General features: G+C 40.3%; 1 protein-coding gene across 3 annotated transcripts in view; it reads left to right on the top strand.

Moving 5' to 3' along the window:
• The window catches only part of ROCK1 (Rho associated coiled-coil containing protein kinase 1), a 96,180-nt gene extending 85,583 nt beyond the window's left edge, over positions 1-10,597 (top strand). For 2 of the 3 annotated variants that reach the window (XM_086608597.1, XM_086608598.1), the window contains 5 exons: positions 563-651; positions 2,066-2,144; positions 2,259-2,520; positions 3,254-3,461; positions 9,375-10,597. In XM_086608597.1, coding sequence (XP_086464723.1) covers positions 563-651; positions 2,066-2,144; positions 2,259-2,520; positions 3,254-3,461; positions 9,375-9,378 — 642 coding nt within the window. In that variant the 3' untranslated portion in view covers positions 9,379-10,597. Of the gene's footprint in view, positions 1-562; positions 652-2,065; positions 2,145-2,245; positions 2,521-3,253; positions 3,462-9,374 lie in introns of those variants that run through there. The other variant, XM_086608599.1, reaches the window with a different exon arrangement.
• The last annotated feature ends 4,144 nt before the right edge of the window (positions 10,598-14,741 follow it).

Raw genomic sequence — 14,741 nt, 5'->3', positions numbered from 1 at the left:
CTCCTCTGCAAACCTTTACCTTATGGTCTTACTGTGTTCCCAGATTTGGAATGTATACCAGACCTCTGTTTCTGCTGATGCATTTTGGCTCTTTATTTTACCAGTCCATTAAATTCAAAGTGTAGGAAATAGCTGGAGCTGTGAGAATCTCTTGTAGCGTAACAGTAGTTCGGTGCGAAGTATCAGTGAGTCCTGCAGGTCTAGGACTAGAGAAGTTGTTTATGGCTTTATTAATAAGTGGTAGATTTTGCACTCCAGGAGTTTCTCAGTGATACAGTAATTTTCATAGTAACACGCAATTTGTGAGTTTCTGTACAGATAGAGTTCCAGAGTCATCACAAGCATTTTAGGGTGCTCCAGTGATAATACACAGTCACTGCAGCTTCTGGCATTGCACAGTTGCCAGCAGTATAGCTGCCTGCATGATGATTTAGGTATCTCCTGATACTAGTTTAAAAACTTTAATTTACTCAGGCTTTTTATGTGCATGTGGGAGTACAGTAGGATAAATGTTGTTTTTTAAAATGCAGTTTCAAATTGGTTTTACCCTTTCTTTTCCCAGTATGTTGTGGTGAGCAGTAAAAAGATACTATTCTACAACGATGAAAAGGACAAGGACCAGTCTAATCCATCCATGGTACTAGATATAGAGTAAGTAAAGTTACTGTTAGTTTTGGATACAAATTGGCAAAAGCGCATTGTGTGTGAGATAACAGATAACCAATATAGAAGCTTGGATTCAAAATTCCATAAATAATTTTTCATCTCCCATACTAGTTGGAAACGTGTGTTTATCTGTATTTTAGGGTGCTGTTAACAGAAGATGCTGTTTTTTCTTTGTCCTACTATTGCTAAAAGTTAGAGCAAAAAGTAAAATACACAATAGTGTGGGCACTGTCTGTAGTCACTGGTCTGAATTTACAGAAATGAAGAGCCTCATCTTGTTATGACAGAGAAGGGTCAGAGACAGCAGAAGCGACATACTGTCTCCTTCTACGATTCAGTATAATGACTGTTTTTTCCAGTTGCTTCAACAGCTGCTTTCTAAACCAGGGCATGATAGTTGTGGGATAGAGGGGGAACTGGCTGTCTGATTTTAGGTCTCATCCCCTTGCCTCATACCTTTTTCTTGCTGTCTGAGAAAGGATCAGTGTTGATCAAGCCCAAAGCATTTCTAACTTTTCCAGATGGTTTCTGTTTAGAGTGACAAAATAAATGAGTTGTGATCCCTTTACATTGGTTATACATGAGGAAAATTGTATCAAATATCACTCAAGTCCATCGCAGATACATGACTGAATGTGATGTTTGAACAGCTGATGGATGTTATGGGAACTTATAGAGTAGTAATTGAAAAAAGGTTTTAAAATTCATGAATAGGTCTATGAGTGACTAACAAATACAGTGATCTGGAAGGAATCTCAAACTCAGGAAGTGCTTAAGCTGCCAATTGCTTGTAACCAGGAAGAGTTATTTTCTCCTTGAGCTGTTTCTTACTCTCTTTTCATAAACATCTGTTACGGCAACTGTTGAAAACAGGATGTTGGGATAGATGGGCTTACAGTCTTGACGCAGTGTAAGATGATGTTTGTTCCAATTGTAATTGCATTTTCAACAGCTGGTGCCTCAGGTTGCCTTTTGTGATGTTCTGGCATTATTTATCAACTGGTAACATAATTCAGTAAAAAAAATTAGTGAGTAGTACTATACTTCATATGATTGATTGCATCCAAGGTTATCAGTAAGCTTTTCTAGCAATAATCAGTTGGACTTCTGAGTGTTCTGGGGAAGAATTTGAAAGCCTTTTTCACAGGTAAATTTGCCACGATGAATCTTGAACTCATAGTAAGATAACCCTCTTTCTGTGCTATGAAATGTTTTGGTCTTACTTGGATAGACAAGATCTATATGGTTTATGAATTCATTCCTAAAATATTGCAGCCTGGGAGTCTATTGTATTGCTTGCATAAACAAGATTTATAAGAATGTCAAAGCACTTTGATACGTGTTTTAAAAACTTACATAGCCTTTTAGCATTTTCTGATTCATGTTTCTTCTGATCTAGTAAGCTATTCCATGTCCGGCCTGTAACTCAAGGAGATGTATATAGAGCTGAAACCGAAGAAATTCCTAAAATATTTCAGGTAAAAAGAAGTGTATTCTCATTTTTATTTAACTCTCTTGAAAAAGTTTGGTGGCTTCTGTGAAAAGTACGTAAAAATACATGAAAACAATAACACGGCAGTATTCTTTTTCAGATTCTCTATGCTAATGAGGGGGAATGCAGGAAGGATTTCGAGGTAGAACCAGTACAGCCAGCAGAGAAGACAAATTTTCTAAATCACAAAGGCCATGAATTTATTCCAACGTTATACCACTTTCCAGCCAACTGTGAGGCCTGTGCCAAACCTCTTTGGCATGTCTTTAAACCCCCTGCTGCCCTAGAATGTCGAAGATGCCATGTGAAGTGCCATAGAGACCACTTAGATAAAAAGGAGGAATTAATTGCACCATGCAAAGGTATACTTGTGGGTTTTTTGCATTCTGTGTTCTCTGCATGTTTAGCCAGACCTGCTAAACTATTGAAGGCAAATAAAAACACTTTAGTTTAAAAGTTTTTCTGCTCTTCAGTTTATGATTTTAGATGTGAAAGGTGTTATTAAAATAATAGGCTGTTAACACTGCTTATGAACAGGCAGCTGTGGCAAGCCTCTAACTGATGTGGCTCTGCTGAGAGGACAAGGGTCCCTAGAGGTTTGTGCCCAAGTACTGGGCAGCTCACTGCTTCCCAGACCGTTCTTTTGCTCGTACATGGCCCATGTTAGGGACAGTGCAGTGGCTGCGTTACCAAGTGGCACTAAGACCTTGGAGAGTGGTTCTTCAGCTACTTTGCGGATTGGAGTAAAGGTTTCCTCTCTGTGCTCCTGTGGAGTATTTGTGGTATGTGCTCTGGAATTCAGCCATAAGGCACTCACACAACTTTCCAGCTTATTAAGATGGCAGTTAGTGTAAGTTTTCTCATTTCTTGAATATTAATGTTAGAATCAAGAATCTTAATGCAGAGTGACAAATATCGAAAGAAACTTATATTCATAATTTCCTCTGCTATTTGTTGTCTTCCAAAAATATATAAATAATTCCAATACAAGTATGCATATAGGTGCCATCGTTCTACGACATTGGTATGTCATAATTCTTACTTTGATATCCAGTCCTAGTTTTCCCTGAATCATCTTCCTCTTTTTACTTACAGTGAGTTACGATGTAACTTCAGCAAGAGATATGTTGTTATTGGCATCCTGTCAAGATGAACAGAAGAAGTGGGTGACTCACTTAGTAAAGAAGATCCCTAAGACACCACCATCGACTTTCGTTCGTGCTTCTCCTAGAACTATGTCTACAAGATCCTCAGCAAATCAGTCATTCCGAAAAGTTGTTAAAAATACTTCTGGAAAAACTAGGTGAGAAACTACAAAAGCTACGGATCTTTTTAACCTCCGTCTATAAATCTTATTTAATGTGAAATTGTGAAGTAATTCCATAGTTAACGATTGTTGAACTGCTGATCTAAATCAAATCCTGAGAGAAGGAACAGACAGAATTCTCCTGCTGTTGTGGTAAATTTCAGTTTTTCAGCTTTGGAAAGGTACTGTAGGGATGGCAGTGCCTGACCTGCCAATGCATGTGAGGGAGCAGGTTGCGTTTTTTCCTGTTTTAAAGGCAAGGCTCGGTAGATATATCAGCAGTGGCTCTTAACTGCAAGGATGATCTGCATAGTCATTCATGGCTTGACTCAGAAGCTTGCATAAACTAGGAGTCTTCTGCAAATGGGGGTGCAAGAGAGGTTCTTGGGGCGAGGCAGCTTAGGTATTAATTCTCTTCTTTCTTCCTGCTTGTTTATTCCCTGTCTTCTCCTGTCCCAGCAGTTGTTTTTGTAAGCTGTTTGTGACCCTGTGCATTAACCAGGGCAAAATGTAAAATACACTTTTTTTAATGCTAGGTTACTGTAAGCTGCTTTTTAACCTGCGTTAGCTTCCTCATACAGTATGCGCGTTCCTTTCCCCCAAAACAAGTGATTGGGTCAACAGTGTGAAATGTTTCAGTAGGGAAAGAGTCTTCCTAGATTGGCAGTGGTACCAAAATAAATGTTCTGCAAACATTCCTTGTATTAAGTGCAACAAAAGCAAACTTTTGTGTGTAAAGAGACACTGGGTATATTATGAAGCATCTTCCTGCAGAGGAGAGTAGGGAAGAAAATCTGAAAGATACAAAAGGTGCTGGTTTTCTTGTCCCTATAATTAACACTAAAACATAAGTGATTGTAGTTTTGAGATACTAATACATTCAGTGGAGGCCCTCAAGATAATCTCATCCAGGAAAATTACTTTAGGCCTCGAATACAAAGCTGTCAACATAAAAGACAGTGATGTTGCAAGCAATATTGTGTTAGAGATAATAATCAATGCAACAGCACGAGGAGAAGGAGATGGAGAGAAATCTGTGAGCAGCAGCTAAGAACATGTAGCTGTACTAGAGTATTTGGGGGAGAAGCCATATTCACAAACATGGAACAAAGTCTCGGTTTGCTGGTTACAGTTCAAATGGCAGGAATGTAACTGAATCATGATGTGATTTTTATAGTTTTCAACACTGGTGCTTAAGCAAGCTGAAGTTGTGAAACACTTCTGATTTGTGGGGAGATTTCCTGAGAAGTGGGCAGTTTTTCCTTACAGTCTTAACTGTAAATATCTGTTGAAAACAAGGGTGAGCACAGTGGAAAAGCACAGAACTGATAGTGTAAAATTCATTAAAAAATTCATTCGTTTTAAAAAGAGTTTTTAAAATGTGACACTGAAATAATGCTAGTCGACGTTGCTTACTGAAAAAGATGTCAAATTATCAGAATCTTTTGATGAAGTAGCATTCTTGGACAGTAAAAAAAAAAAACAACCAGGACAACCTGAAAACAACCAATTCAGCAAATGGGTTTGGACCGAATTATTTTAATACACCATTTACAGGTATCTTTAAGCTGGATTAATAAGAGTAATCTAAAATAACACTTGGAAGATCATAGTCCTGATTGTACATTTTAGAAATAATCCTCTGTTATGGAGTATAGAGATTCTTCCCTCCCCCCGCCAAACCTGACCTACGTAGAGTTCACTTTGTAAAGACAGTGCGTACCTCTTTGTTTCACATTTAGGTATTTAGTGTTGTAGACTTTGTTTTCCAAAATACCGTTTGAATTGTATTCTGAGCAGGCTTGCCATTTGTCTTTGCAAGGTCCTCTGGTAGCTGTAATAACCAGGCTTTTTTTAAGTTCTGTTGCAAAGTTTGTTTCCAGTTTGTAGGAGGGTCTTCAGATGAGTTATACTGTAATATACCTCATGCTAGGGTGTGAAGGGGGAATTCGCATGCATGCGCACGCACACAGAATTAAAAAAATAAGGGGAGAGGAGGTTAAACACCTACTGTAGGCAAAACAGCTCTGGTATTCAAATGTCTCGCAGCTGCTAGCTTTTCAATAGATTTTTTTTTTTTTTTTCAGCATGACCATGTGGTTTATCAGGTTTTTCACTTCAAGATCTTAACGTTTTTCCAGGTGTTTTAGAGCTAATTGGAAAAGCACAGCTTTCATCCATAGGAGCAAGTCCATTTCTTAAATCAATTAATTGATTCTTTTTTCACTCTGTCTTAATAGAAATGCTGGTTTGGGGTTGCCTTTAGTGAGAACAAGTTTGCAACTAATCTCTTACAGAATGAACAGATTTAAATATTTGAAAATTTACATTAGCTCTTAACTGATCTCCCCGAACAGACCCAATCCTTTATCCAGACAATTTCTGTTATTAATCCTATTGGCATTTGTCATGTGACAGTGTTAGAGAACTATAGAAATATGCAAGTAGTGACTGGAAACTTCTTTAAAGAATGAGAAACACCACCTTTAAAGCTCTTTTTCTAAGATCCTAGAGATACAATGAGCCTAATATCTTACCAGCACCAGAAGGAGGAGAGCTGCACGTTCCTGCGCTTTATCTTGTGTCAGCTCATGCTTCACAAATTACCACAGTAAACTGATCTATTTTCTAACAGAGAATTAATCCAGGAATGTTTTCACTAAAGACAAGCCAAAAAAATCCAAAGCATAACAACAAAAAACCCCAACCCTAACCCCACAAAAGAAAAGCGTGCGGTTTTCTGTTGGATTAGGAAGTTGCAATGCTTCATGGAAGAGTCCAGAAAGCACCAGGTCAATCTCAGGAATGAAAGGAGGAAGGGTGAAGGTTGGTGGTCTTGCACTAGTGAAGTATCAGGTTGGATCGGCTGTTCAAAATGCAGCCTTGCATTTTCTCCATCCGCCCTAGTGTATGGACTCTGTTCACACCTTTCTGCATCACCCAATGGAATCTTCCAGGTTATTGGGAAGAAATAAAGCTCTTAACTTCTCTGGCAATTCAGAAGTTAATACCTGTGTGGTATCTTATCTCTTCTTGAATTTTTCTAACAGACTGTGATGCGAATCAAACAGCTGGTGCATGATAGGGAATGTGATACACCCACTCAATGCCATGTTCTTTGGGCCAAATATCTGTAAGATTGTTTTGGAAATTAGGCCCATTGTCTGATTAAGCTCTTTCTGGGGTGCCGTGCTTTTGAAGACCCAGAGTAGTGTTCCAGGTGGTGGCATGGGGCACAGCATATGTTTCTGACCATCCAGTGGTTGCTTCCACCATTGTGAGCACGTAGCGCTTGCTGCGGTGGATTTGTGGGAGCGTGATGTAATCAGTCTGCCAGGCCTCCCCGTATTTGTGTTTTAACCAATGTCTTCCATTCCAAAGAGGTTTCAATCACCTGGCTTGCTTGATCGCAGCACGTTTCACATTCGTGGATAACCTATGCAGGAGTGCCCATAGTTGAGTCCACTCCTCAATCACGAGCCCATCTGTATGTTGCATCTCTTCCCTGGTGGGTTTGTGTAGCCGCGGTACCTGTCGCGGGGGTTTGAGTAACCGCGGTGCTTCGTCAGGGTTTCAGCAGGTGTAGCAGGTGCCAGGGTCTGAGTAGCTGGTGGGAGTTTGAGTAGCCACAGGGCCTTGAGCAGAGCGCCTGCCTTGGCGCTGGGCACCAGTAGCAGATGGGCATGAAACAACCATAGCAGGAGCCAGGGTTCGAGTAGCCCCAGGGCTTGTTGCGAGGGTCGGCGCAGTGGTGGCATCTGTCACGGGGGCTGGGGTAGCAGCTGAAGTAACGCCAGTAATGCATTGGATGGTGTTTCTAAATGGTCGATTAATTATATACGTAATCAGGCGTACATTCGGGAGGCCTAGCAACAGCATCGTACTGGTTTGACCGTCCCGAGGCTATTCAGAACGCTCAGAAGCTTTCGAGAGTGTCTGGAGGAGAAGGGGAGGGTGAAGGCTGCGGCGACCCGCCGTGCCTCGGCCCTCGAGGAGAAAAGCCGCCGCTGTAGTTGCCAACGACGCCCGCCAGGCGGCGCCAGAGCCCCGCCGAGCGGCCGGTACCGGGGCGCTCCCGACGCCCGCGGTTCTGCCAGCGCCGGGCCCGTCACCGGCAACGTGACATCTCTGATCCTGATGCACCGCCTAAAGGCAGCAACGGCGCTGGCAAACAGCACACGTGGCAAATAAGGTGCTAAGTAATACAACCCCGAAAACAACTCTGAGACCAGATGAAACAGTGTTCCGGCCAGCGACATCCAAGGAAACACAATGAATGCTTCTAGAAACGTTGTTTTAACACACTCTGGTCAAGTCTGTCGTTATCGCATCCCTTAGAGCCCCACGTTGCACCCCAAAAAGGACTGTCACAGTTTAACCCAGCCAGCAACTAAATGCCATGCAGCCACTCGCTCACCCTCCCCCGCCTCTGGGGAATGGGGAAGAGAATCAAAGGGGAAAAGGGAAAGAGACTCGTAGGTTGAGATGAGAACAATTTAATAACTGAAATAAAATAAAATCAGAAGTAATAATAATTAAAATAATAAAATGATAATATATGGTCACATTTAAAAGGATAATAATATATACAAATAAGCGATGCGCAGTGTAATTGCTCACCAATGCTTGGCCCATCCCGGCTAGAAATCCTGAAACAGAGAAGTCTGCAATCCTGGAAGAATGAGAGCCCCAAAGAGAGAACTTGGGTGGGCGAGAGCAAGCCAAACTTCCTGGCCAACCCTCATCTATACACTGGGCGTGATGTTGCATGATATGGAATATTCCATTGGCCAATTTGGCCCTCAATCCTAAGTCTAAACTCAAATCCCAAACCAGGAGTTGTGGGTCCTTTGCTTCAGCTATGCTCCCTCCCAGCCTGCTGTGCTCTTGCACACGGACAAAACATGGGAGGCTGAAAAGTCCTTGATGTTTAAGCAACAACTGTAAAAATCAGTGTGCTATCAACATTCTTCTCACAACAAAACCCTTACTAAATCCAAAACACAGTGCTATTCTAGCTACTAAAAGGAAAACTAGCTGAAACCAGGGCAACAGTATAGCAGAACTTGGTCTCGGTGATGGAGTCTTGCCATATAAGCAAGTGTTAACTATTTTTTCATATGGATACAGACTTTGACACATGCTTTGAGACATTTTAGTACATTTAATTTAGGATCTGATTCACCTTTCTTTGCAGTTGGTAGGCAGCATTTCATTGACTTCATGGAGAGGTCTATTGGGCCCATTAAAAGGAGCTTCACATATCAGTTCATCTTAAGTTCTATTCCTCATTTTAGCAACTTATCACTAGTAAATATGAATCAGAACTTCACGATGAACTTGCTAGCACTTGCAGTACTGCTTCTAGATCTGAAAGTACACTACATTGTTTACAGTATGCTGTTTATACACATTGTATCAACACAGTTGAGGTGTTTTGCTTTAATATGTTTGGAGTGGGGCACCTGATGAAGTTAATGCATGTTTTGGAAAAAAAAAACAACTAACGAACCAACCAAAACTCCTGTGCATCAGATGAGCTCTGGCAACTGCATGTGTGTGCTCTTAGCCCTATTGAGCCTTTTCTTGTCCTGCAAGTGACAGCAGGTTGCCTTGCGTTTGCCGTTAATACACCTGTGATTGTTTACTCTCAATTGTTTACTTGTAAAGCTGCAGTAATATTATCATCTGCCTGATCTCTGCATTCATTTAGTGTTGTTTGAAATTAAGAACAGTTTGTGGAATATTGTGTAGGTATGACCTTAGTATTGTTCCATGTCAATTGAAAAAATATTTTTTGAATGTAAAATAAAGTATTTTCTTCACTGAAGCTCTTGGCAAACATACACTAGTGTTACAATGCTACTTTGTATATTTGTTATTAATTGTGTTTTTTCTTCTTTGTTTCAGCTAACCACACGTACAGTGCTTAATGGAAGCTCATGGGATGCGGTCTGAGAAACAGGGCTTTTTTTAACCACACAGAGCAGTGCAGACGGGCTGTTGTTCCTTTCGACATAACTATCACAGGCTTCAGGGTTAAGATTGCTATTCCTGTCTCCTCCTTGCTTTGGCACAAAAGCACGCTGAGGGTGTTTAATTGCGGGTTTGCCTAAAGGTAGATTAGATTAATTATTACTATGTAATGCAAGTTAAAGCAAATAAAGCTTAGCTAGGTGTATAAAAAAAGGTGCTGCCTTTTTGGATTTAAAAAAAAAAGCCTGTCAATCATGATGAAATGCAGCCAACTTTCCTCATATCAGTGAAAGAAACGGACTGTTTACCCTGTGAAGGGGTTATTTATGTCAAGATGAGCATATGAAATGGAGGAGAGGAGGAAGGTTTCTCAATGAGAAGGACTGCAATTGCTTTCAAGACTCAAAGTTGTGCTCTTGAAGACTGCAGAACTAGCTTAAAAATGAAGCCTTATCACTTGAACTTCAGTGCCTTCACTGCAGAGTTCTTAACAGCCTCAGTGCTAACCACCCACTATGGAATGGATCAAAGTGTTAAATATTTTGCATTATGCTTTACAAAATACTGATTCAGCAGGTTCGTAAAGGGGGGAAAACAAGTAATTGCCTTTAATCTATGCATTTTTGCCAAGCCATACTGAATTATTTTACTACTAGAGGCATTAGAAACTAACAGTAAAAAGAACCACCAAGTTTGGAAGCGTATTTTGGGGTACATCATTTCTATAACTGTATAATGTATTGCCTTACAATTTTAAGTGATAACATACATTAAGTTAACAAACATTTAAGAAATATATGCACTGTTTGAAATGTAAATTATTCTTAGAACACTTTTACTTGGTTTTTACGTTGTCCTTTTAGTGCCTTAATTTGAGATAATTGTTTTATTGCCATGTCAATAAATGTAGAAGTCTAAAACTAAACAAAGGAAACCTCTAAAAAATTACTGCGTTATTAGTGGTTTTTACTGAATTTTAATTGGTTGAAGTATTGTAGATGCTAGATGCATTTTCTAAATTAAGTACAATCTTTGAATGAGAATTCCTCTTACAAAGAAAGACTGATTCTTCTGTTTCATAAGCCAAGAGATGTGTAGGCAATGCAAAAAAAAAAAAAGAGCATGTAACACAAAAGCTCCAGGTAATTCAGGTAATTCAGGAATTTCAGTAAATGCTGTCAGACTCTTGCTTTGTAGCAGGAATACATTCATGGTATGGGCAGTATGGTTTTATTTTATTTTATTTCTTAACCAAATACCTCCTCAGTAATTTATAATGGCTTTGCAGTTGTGTATTAAATAAGAAGCACTGGAAAACTGATTCGTCCTTAGGACGATTTGCATGTTTCAAGTGGTATTGAAAGCCGCACTGATGGATATGTAATAATAAACATATCTGTTATTAATATGGTAATGACTCTGTGCTCATTTAATGAGAAATAAAGTAATTTATGGAAAGACCCGTTTGAAAATGACTGGCATGGTGTTTTCTCCTGACAGCAGCTTATACATCTTTTCTAAGCATTCAGATATTGCAACAGCTTCTAGCATAAGGCGTGTTTGCAATGTAACGCCTAGGGGACTCAGAAACATTTTACTACTCTACATGAATAAGTAAATATGTTAAATAATTTTTTCATTTCTTTATTCTCATGGCCTGCTGTAGTAGCCTAATTTATATTTATTATTCAACCGCAACCCTGAGCTTGTCTTGTGATTGCTTCGTCCTTCATGGTGCAGGTTTGGAGACAAAAAACTATGGGTTGTTTTTTGTTGGTGGGGTTTTTCTGGGTTTGGTTTGTTGGGGTTTTTTTTAAATAGTTTGTGCATCCCATGAAGTCAGCTGTCCAGAAATCTCCCTGGGTAATCCGCCAAGGCCTGTAGAACAATGGAGTAAGTCAGGACGAATCACATGCAAATGATTGTGTGTCCTTTGAAAGGTCACAGAGCTGGGAAGTATAGATAAATAGAAGTAGGTGATGTGGTAATTTCAGAAAGTTCCTCTTATGTCGAGCTTGCTGTATCATAATTGTCAGCAATTTTCAAAGCTGTGGATGGAGCACACTAAAGGCTACCTTCCAGATTTCCAGCCGCATTGACTGTTAGTTTGCAAATCAATACAAAGGATAATTATGACCTGCTTTAATCTCCTGTCACATACCCCTAGGGGAAATAATTTAGTAAGATGATTAAATGCATCTTACTTAAATACATATATTATTATAGGAAATTTATAGCAATAGAAAAAGCCTATGATCAGCTCATTCTTCAGATCCATGAGGTTTTGGATTGCTTTCCTGCTTTCCTTTATGTGTAACTGGCTACCTCTGCAGGCTCAAAAACTCCTGCTTGAATAATTTCTTAATCAAAAACAAAAGTCCTATCTTGTAGTTCCATGTTTTATGAATCTGAAAAATAGCATAAAAACTTTTATGAATAGATAACTCGTGGGAAGAGGGAAGGATTGTAGAAAAAATGGGTTTGCTCTACAGATTGGCACATACTATCATTTTCATAGCTTTTTAGCAATGCTGAAATTCTGCAATCCTTTTTACATGCTGATTTTGCTTGGGAAAAAAGCAGCAGACATAATGAAGTGTAAAATTACATTGACTTGTATGTCTGGGATAAGTTGCAACTAAAATGTTGTAATATTAAAGTCTAGACGTGCAAATTGCAGTTTGTGTGTACTGGTATCCTGACGTTGGCACTTGTTTACTGTGAGCAAGATGCCTACCTACAGGAATTAGCTATACTTTGAATAACACATTCAGCCAAAGGTTTCTCCTGCTAGGAAGAGTAATGCCTACGATCTCAACTGTGCAAACAGATGCTTCAGGGAAGAAAATAATAGTTACTAAACTTTTAGCAAGCATCGGCTGTACCATCCAGAAAAAAATCATCAGTGTGCTGCTATGTTCACTACAGCTCCACTTTTTCTGGCCCTTGCCTTCTTATTTGGCTTAGCTTTTACCCTTGTCACTAATGATTCCTCTTAAAGGAACATTTTGCCTGTACTCATCTAATACAGTGCCAGAGAGTCATCAATGAGATGTGAATGTGTAAGCTACGAAGAACTAACATGAAAGCTACATGAAGCTGTAGTTCTACACACAGTTTGAGGAATCCAGAAGTCTAGGTTCTTTTCGTGATCATTTGTTGTGATTTGCCTCTGCTTTTTGTCCATTTTCTATTACTGTATTAGGTTGAAAGTTCATTAACATTGGTAGAGTGCCAAAATCTGCTCTTTTTCATACCCTTTTCAAGCCTCCCTATTCCTGCTGAAGGAAACAGGAAAAGAAATGGTAGGAGTAGCTAACAGTAGCAAAACAGCCTGGGTGACAAGAAAAGGATATGGCCTCTCCCACATGTGGGATTTAGCAGCAGCCACCAGGGCTGTAGCCAGGAGCAAGTCAGGAACCATGCAGTGACAGGAGGGGCAGCAGGTGCCGAGCTTCCCTCTGAGCTGGTGAACTTTACTGGGAATTTTTTATGTACCAGTTACAAACATAAAAAATGCAAATAAGAGTTTTGTTCTTTCTCCTTCCCCTGGATGTACGTTTGTAGTGACCCAGAATGCAAGAAGTTTGAAAACCACTGAAATGGAACGGGTACCACTGAAATGGGGGTGGGGGGATACTGTGTATGTTACTTGAAACACCTTCTGGACCGCTATGTTTTTCTTCACCCTGCCATTACATTTTCTGTATCATTCATTATTAGAAATCACACCTTATCCACACTGCATTTGTCAGTTCCTAGTTGCTGTGAGACAGGGATCAAATGTAGCAGTGGCTTTCAGGCTGGGAGTGCCTGGGCCATGCTGTCTTGCTCTGACCCACCTTCGAGAATTAATAAATCCCGCTGGGCCTGTTGGTGTGCACGCAGTGTTGTGCTAAGGACACAGCCCCAGCTTTTGGATCCAAGCTGGCTTGTGTCTGGCCAGCTCAGAATGGGAAGCAGCTGGGCTCAGGTGGCCTTGCAAAAGGCCACACAGACACAGCCAGGGGAGGCAGTTCTGCTGTTCCTGTGCCCCAGTCTGGAGTTCCCTCAGGACTTCTCTTCACCAAGAAAAAGATGTGTTTAATAACGTTCAACCAATCTTTTGCAATTCTAATGTCATCGAGGTAATCTGTACTTCAAATTCGTACATCAGGTTGCCCTCTATACTCTGTAAGTCAGTTCATGCAAGATTCAAGGAAACCAGCATCTATCGATCCCCTCCTTAAGGAAAAAGGCACAAAGCTGTTATGGCAGGAAGAGGCCTGCACAGTCTTGGAGGGAAGAAGGGCAAGGTGGTGGTTCTTCACCTTGTGGAGGTTTGGAAGAGTTTTCCTGCAGATACAGACCCCAATTCTTCTCTGTCAACACAGCACTCTCTGGTGCCTTCATCAAATCCTGGAAAAAAACAGTCTGTGATTGCCCAAGACCTGATCCTCTAAGTTTTACTCTAAAGGGGGAGAATCTATTCAGTGTAGCTTCAGAACATAAAGCACTCAGTTTCCATTTAGGAGTCATGAATAAATGGCCTCTATATAGGTCACTGTTGGTATTAAGAACAAATAGCTAGACTGGAGATATCCCACACTTAAGACTCATGGGCAGACAGCTGGGATTTGCTCTCACTTGAATAGATGGTCTGCAAGATCTCAAACTACAACTGGATTAAAGCTTTTCCAGAAAGCTCCTTTAAGCAAATCAAAGTAACAGAAGATTCATCACCCTTGTAGGTAAACTCTTAACAACGCTTAAATCCAGTAATTGGAAACTCCACCTTAATTCAAGATCCAGCTTAATTTCAGCATACCATCCATTGGAACTTCTCTGCGAAATGTAATCCTCATTCCCCAGAACTTCCTTTTTGCGTCTGGGAGCCTATGCTGGACAATAAAAATCAACTTTCCTCTTCTTCTCCATGACAAACTGAAAAGACTGAAATTTTTAAGCCATCTTAAGGCTTACTTTCAAGCCTGGCTAATTTTTATGGCCATTTGGTATATCCTTCTTCAACTATTTGGAATTGAAAATGACATTTGGCAAGCAGCACGTTTCCCAAGGAAAGATCCTTCTTGTTTTGGGTGTCACTTCTATAGCAAAGGCAGGGCCAGAAGTGCAAACGCAGATGACCAAACAGTGGCAGAAGCTGTGGCAGAAGCTCTTAGAGCCACAGCTGCCAGAGGAGCTGGTGAAGGCAGTGGTGTTGGGTTTCTAGAGGTGGTACCTTGGAGTGAATCTGAGGAAGGGATGTTTCTTTCTGACATTGTCTTCCTTTTTGTATGTATAAGCACTGCTTTAGTTTAT

The sequence above is a fragment of the Tauraco erythrolophus genome, chromosome 3 (genome assembly GCF_009769465.1).
Source record: "Tauraco erythrolophus isolate bTauEry1 chromosome 3, bTauEry1.pri, whole genome shotgun sequence".
In the NCBI taxonomy this organism is placed as follows: domain Eukaryota; kingdom Metazoa; phylum Chordata; class Aves; order Musophagiformes; family Musophagidae; genus Tauraco; species Tauraco erythrolophus.
This window is presented reverse-complemented; position numbering and strand designations above follow the sequence as displayed.